The sequence below is a fragment of the Mustela putorius genome, unplaced genomic scaffold, assembly GCF_011764305.1.
Source record: "Mustela putorius furo isolate JIRA1106 unplaced genomic scaffold, ASM1176430v1.1 tig00003854_pilon_pilon_pilon, whole genome shotgun sequence".
Taxonomy (NCBI): Eukaryota; Metazoa; Chordata; class Mammalia; order Carnivora; family Mustelidae; genus Mustela; species Mustela putorius.
In genome coordinates this window covers 738,846-745,391 of record NW_025422006.1, presented here as the reverse complement: position 1 = coordinate 745,391, position 6,546 = coordinate 738,846, and the positions used below count along the sequence as shown (strand labels likewise).

At 52.7% G+C, this 6,546-nt stretch overlaps 1 protein-coding gene across 5 annotated transcripts in view; it reads left to right on the top strand.

Moving 5' to 3' along the window:
- The first annotated feature begins 528 nt into the window (after nucleotides 1-528).
- Nucleotides 529-6,546, top strand: part of FAM120A (family with sequence similarity 120A) — a 97,622-nt gene continuing 91,604 nt past the window's right edge. For all 5 annotated transcript variants that reach the window (XM_045064964.1, XM_045064963.1, XM_045064962.1 and 2 more), the window contains exon 1: nucleotides 529-1,107. In XM_045064964.1, coding sequence (XP_044920899.1) covers nucleotides 634-1,107 — 474 coding nt within the window. In that variant the 5' untranslated portion in view covers nucleotides 529-633. The remainder of the gene's footprint in view (nucleotides 1,108-6,546) is intronic.

The window sequence follows — 6,546 nt, the reverse complement described above, 5'->3', positions numbered from 1 at the left end:
GGATGGGGCGGGGTCTCCTCGGGGTGACGGGACCCGAGGACGGGGTCTCCACAGGTAGCGGGACCCGAGGACGGGACCGGGTCTCCTCAGGTGACGGGACCCGCGGACGGGGACGAGGACGGATCTCCTCAGTCTGAGCGCGTCCCGGGGACGGGGTCTCCCCGCGGTGCCGGGATCCGCAGGCAGCACCGCGAGCGAGCCCCCCACCCTCACCACCCGGCGCCCCGTCCCTCGGGCCCGCCTCGCTGCCGCTACCGGCGGGCGGACTTCCCTGCCCGGGCCAGGATCCCGGCTGGGTGCGGGCCCGGCAGGCCGCGGCGCCGCCTCTTCCGCCCTCCGCCGGCCCGCGTGCGTCAGCCTGCGCCGCCCCGCCCCGCCGCCGCCGCCGCCCGCGCGAGGCCGCCTCAGCCTGGCCCGGGCCTCGAGCGGCGCACGGCGCAGGTCCCTCCCGCCATGGCCCTGGGAGGCGGCAGCACATGGCGGCCGCAGCGGCCATGAGCGCGCCCGCGGCCCGCCCCGGCCCCCCCTAGAGCCCGCCGCCGCCGCCCCGGCCGCGCCACGGCCCCGCCGCCCCCGGCCCCGCCGCCCCCGGCCCCGCCGCCCCGCCGCCCCGCGCCCGCCGCCGCCGCCGCCATGGGCGTGCAGGGCTTCCAGGACTACATCGAGAAGCACTGCCCGAGCGCCGTGGTGCCGGTGGAGCTGCAGAAGCTGGCCCGGGGCAGCCTGGTGGGCGGCGGGCGGCAGCGGCCCCCGCACACGCCGCTGCGCCTGCTGGTGGACGCCGACAACTGCCTGCACCGCCTCTACGGCGGCTTCTACACCGACTGGGTGAGCGGCGGCCAGTGGAACCACATGCTCGGCTACCTGGCCGCGCTGGCCAAGGCCTGCTTCGGCGGCAACATCGAGCTCTTCGTCTTCTTCAACGGCGCGCTCGAGAAGGCGCGGCTGCACGAGTGGGTCAAGCGGCAGGGCAACGAGCGCCAGACGGCGCAGCAGATCGTCAGCCATGTCCAGAACAAGGGCACCCCGCCGCCCAAGGTCTGGTTCCTGCCGCCCGTCTGCATGGCGCACTGCATCCGCCTGGCGCTCATCCGCTTCCACGTCAAGGTGCGGCCGGCGGGGGCCGGGGTGGGGGGTAGGGGTGGGCGCGGGCTGGGCGCGGGCCCGTCGGATCCGGGAGCCGGGGGTCAGAGGGCGCGGGGGCCGGGGGGCGCCGGGCCGGGGGCCGCAAGATGGACGCGCGGCCTGGAGCCCCGGCCGGCCTGGAGCCCCGGGCGCGCACCGGGCTGGCCCGGGGCGTGCAGGGCGCGGCGCCCCCGCCCCGGCATCGCGCGGGTGCCCTCCCCCTCCGAGGCGGGCAGGTCGCCGGCCTGAACTTGCACCGGATACTCCCTGCCCCTGTGGCAGTGCTCGCACAGCAACAGGTTTTCCGTGCAGGCGAGTGGGCTGCACAGCGACGGGAAGGGGTCCCGAGCGGGTGCTGTCACCACGTCCCAGCCGGGGGACCAGCTGCCCAAGGCCTGCCGAGGTGGCCCGCCTTTTGAGAACACAGGGCTGTGTCCAGGTTCCCTCTAAGATGACAGAGTTTAGGGAAATTGTCCGATTTTTGTGTGAGTTAGCATTTCCAGAATTGCAAGATCTGACATGAGGGAATTTTGTTAGTTCTGTGACTTCAGGGCTGGGTTTCGTGTCTGCTGTGAAAGGTGTAGCTCGGAGTCAGGGCAAAGGGGAAAGTGAATCTGAGTTCTCGCGATTGATGTCTCTGCCCAGGGAGGACTCGGCCGCTTCAGGCTGTGCACCCAGGTAATCAGAGCTTTTGCTGCCGGCCTGTCGGCTGTCCCCTTGGCAGAGGGCTCCTCGCTGAGCCGGGGCCAAGGACAGCTTCAGGACCCAGCAGCCACTGCAGAGATAACATGCAAATCAATGATCCTCGACTTCAGTTCTGATTGCTTCTTTTTTCACTGTTTCTTGTTAAAAATTTAGGGGGCTGTTTTGGTTTTCTGGCTCTTGCCACGGTGACTTCCAGCTTGTTTGCCCTTCCTTTATTTCTGCTTGGAAGTGCTTGAGCCCAAAGTTTGTGAAATTCACTCTTCCTGCCTGCCTGAGCTGAGATGGTGGTGGGTAAGCCTAATGTGATAGCGGAAGTCCCACCCCAATCCTGTTGTAATTGGTGACAGGCCTTCTAAGTCTGCCGGCCCTGTTGGCTGGGAGAGCGGGGATTGGTCTGTGGGCCTGGCACAGGCACAGCAAGCGTCCCCTGGGAGTTTGTGTGAGAGCCTGGAGCTGCTGGCATTTTCTGCCCTGGAGCCCGGGCTCTCTGGGAAGTAAGGCAGTGTTGGTTCCCAGCGCCTCTCCACCTCCTGAGTATTTTGAAAAGGTATTCAGGGGAGGAGACTAGCACTGACAAGACAGGATGAGCTTTCTGGTCAGATGACTTTCAAAGGAACACTAAATATTATGAAGGATTAGACTCCGTGTGTACACAGTCTTTGTATCTTTTGAAAGAACTGCTGAATTCTCTTCTGACTATAAAGAAGTGTCTTTATGTTTATCTCTGCGCCTCTCTGAATGTGTGGCTTACGTACTAGGTGCTCAGGATTTGGACCCACGTGTGAGTGTGGATTTAAGATGATCTCTGCCACTTAGGTTTCCAGGCACAAGATGATTTTTCATAGGGCTATTTTGCTTTAGGTAGGCTTTAACCCCTGGTGTAGAGGCATAGCATCGTGCTCGTTGCACAGATTAATACAGTAATGGCTCAGTTACCTGGTGCCCACTTAACCTGGCATCCTCACCTTTTTGGAAAACATCTAAGAAATTTAGCTACTGGAAGTTTCTCAGGAGCCAAACGAGAGGTCAGGAAGTTTTGGTACAGTGACCTGAAAAGAAAAAAACAAAAGCTTTCTTTTTCCTCACTGGAGAATCAAGTCCTCTCCTTCTCAGATTTGGTTCTGAGAAGCCCGGTAATGCGTTTCTAAACTCAGCGGGAGAAAAGGGTGCAGGGAAAGTCGGCCAGAGGCAGGAGCGCCATTGATAGCAAGAAGGGACACTTTGTAAGGGAGAAGATCAAACAAACAAACAAACAAACTGTAAAAACCAGACATAATTCTGGGGCCTATCAGGAAGAATCAGGAAGACAATCCTGTGTATTTGAGTAGCCCCTGAGGGTGGCACAGTGTTTATTCTACAAGGATGATTTTGAGTCAGAGATTTATGGTCAGCGTTCCCTAAGGGAATGAGGCAGTGTGTACCATTTTAAAAAGATGTTCATTAAAATGGTAAAGTAAATGAAAACCGTGATAATATATCTCTGTATACCTGTTAGAATGGCTAAAACAAGCACTACCAGCAATGCTAAGTGCTGGCAGGAATGCTGAGCAGCCGGAAGTGGGCCACGTGGCTGGTGGGAATGCAGGCTGGCCCACAGCATTAGGTATGCATTTACCATGTGCTCTGGCAGTGCTGCTTTAGGGCTAATTACCTAATGAAACTTTTGTTCACACAAAGACTGTACTTGAGTGTGCACAGCAGTTGTATTCATAACAGCTAGAACTGGAAACAGCTGAAATATCCTTTAGGAGGTGACTAAACAAATGGGTTTGTCTCTACCTTGTCCTCCTACCCCTTAGTGTCAGGGAGGAAGTATTGGTCCAGGCAACTAGGGGGATGAATCTCTAAGGTTTCGTGTTGAGTGAAAGAAGCCAGGCTCAAAGGTGTGATTCTCTTTCTTTGACATTCTCGTGACCAGTTCAGTGGTTGCCAGAGGACAGGGGCCTGGGGAGGCCTGGGGATGGAGCTTTTTGGGGTGATGGGACTGTTATGTACTCTGATGGCCATGGTGGGAATGCAATTTTAGAACCTTAGAACTGCACATCAGAAGTAAATAAAAGTTAATTTTACTGTATGATAATCAGTAGGTTTTTTTTCCCTACAGTATTGTATAAAATGGACAAGGGAATTGACAGAATGGACATGAAATGTCACTATATGTTATGTTGGGTCCATGAGGCATGGGTCTTATAAAAATCTGCCATCTTGTTGACCTTCTCTAGGCTTCTGTAAACTGGCAGAGAGTGTTACTTTCCTGTGAGCTTGGGTTGGAGAAATCTTTTTTGACTTAGAAGAATGTGTCTTTGGTAGAGTGATAATTGTAATTTTTTTGTTACAGTAATAATTATATTTCTTTAACCATTAGAAGTTGGCCCATGAATCGGCTAATTTTGTTCAGGTCACTGAACTGCCTGGCCTGAGCTTGGCCTCTGCCAGTTACTGGGAGTGTTTCCTCTTGTGTGCTTTGAGTCATCACAACCTTTGAAACTTCAGGGAGGGACTGATATTTATTTAAAAATCTTCGTGGCATTAAATCCCTGGAGCTTTCCTAAGTGTTCCTGCCACAAGAGTTGAGTCGGTGTGTGGGTTTGTAATGAAGACCTTCAGATCTTTTTTTTTTTTTTTTTAAGATTTTATTTATTTTTATTTGAGAGAGAGAGTGAGAGAGCATGCATGAGAGAGCATGAGAGGGTAGGTCAGAGGGACAAGCAGACTCCCCATGGAGCTGGGAGCCCAATGTGGGACTTGATCCTGGGACTTCGGGATCATGACCTGAGCCGAAGGCAGCTGCTTAACCAACTGAGCCACCCAGGTGCCCCAAGACCTTCAGATCTTACACTGAGTTGGTGCTCTGGCATATTTGCTTAGGTCTGACATAGTAAAGCCGCTATCCTGCTTTATGTCACTGGAAGTCTGTGAGATTTGGCTGTGGCTTTAGATTTTGGGATGATGATGTGTACCCGATGGGGCAGGGACTGATTGACGGGGTGTCTGCCCTCGCTGGGTCCTTTCACAGCTTTGTCTCATTTGGCTGGCATGGGGTTTTGTTGCCCATTTTGTATGGGATAAGACAGGATTGCTGAGTGGGCGACATCTGGGGACAAGTAACCAGTAACCTTCTCAAGAGGGAAGTGGCAAGCTGAAGGCAAAGTTCAGTTGCTTTGTGTAAGAATGCCTCAGGGGTGTGCCTACCTGCACTTCACTCTCAGGTCAGATCCGGGTAGTACACTGCCTCTGCTGTGTTTTCCAGCTATAGTGGGAGTGGCACGGTTTCTGTCCAGGAGAGGCTGAAAACTAGTAGTTACACCTTGTCCTTTAAGCCCTTGAATTGACCAGGGAATACTTAGGTTCAAAATTGACCACATTAAAACCAAGACCAGCCATCCATTTAAACTATTTATTTAAAAACATTTATTTTCTTGCAGTGTACCAGTTTTTGACTGGCTCTCTCAGCCTGATGTCTTCAAGGTTCATCCATGTTGTGACATTGTGTCAGTTTCCCTCCTTTTTAAGGCTGCATAATATTCCATGGACCACATTTGGATTATCCCTCCATCTGTCCATAGATGCTTGGGTTGCTTCCCCTTCTCTCTGTTGTGAATAATGAATCATGCTGCTATGAACTTGGGTGTGCTCTGTTCGAGCCCAAGTTATAGTTCTTTCGGAGATGTTTGGAAGTGGAATTGGTGAATCATATTGTAATTCTGTGGTTAATTTCTCGAGGAATTGCCATGCTGTTTTCTATAGTAACTGCCTACGTATGTTTTGTAGGATACATTACAGAATATATTATATACTATCACAATATGGTTTTAATTTTTAACATTAATGTGATCACACAATGCATTATTCAGCAATTTGCTTTTTTAAGTAAGGATGTAAAAAATCTTTTTCTGTTTATATAATTCTAATTATTTTTAATGCCTGCATAGTGCTCCATAGTTTATCCACCCCCCTGCTAATGGTGCACACACAAACTTGGTAGATCCAAGAGTGTGCATGTTTTAAAAACCTTACAGGACTACAGAGCCATCATTACCAGTCTTAACGATTTTTAAGAAAGCCAGAAATCCAGATTTTTATTTGAAATTATCCCAGTGAAAAGATACTATTTAAGCCAAATAAAATAAGTTGTGGGTTGGATTCTGCTCTAGAGCCTCCAATTTGTGATTTCCACACGATTTCTGTAACACTTATCACTTTATCTAAATCTCTTCCCTTTTCTTGAAGTTAGACTGATCAAAGCCAGCCTTTCTCCTTCATCTGTCTTGTTGAACCCGTTTCCATGATCAGAGTGCTTCCATTTCCTGGAGCTACTGAAATAAGACTTCCCGTCATGGCCACTGTTCTCCACAATGCACCCTTCCTTCTTATAATCCCAGGATCACCTCTTTTTTTTTTTTAATATTTTATTTATTTGTTTGACTGACAGAGATGACAAGTAGGCAGAGAAGCAGGCAGAGAGAGAGGAGGAAGCAGGCTCCCTGCTGAGCAGAGAGCCCGATGCGGGGCTCGATCCCAAGACCCTCAGGACCCATGTCCTGAGCCGAAGGCAGAGGCTTTAACCCACTGAGCCACCCAGGCGCCCCCCCAGGATCACCTCTTTGAAGTTACTGCTGTCCACGTGTGCGCACAGCTTCTGACCAGTCCCACAGCCTGCCTGCAGAAGCTTGACGGGCTGCTGGTGTTCCGTGCTTGACACCATGTCTGCTGACC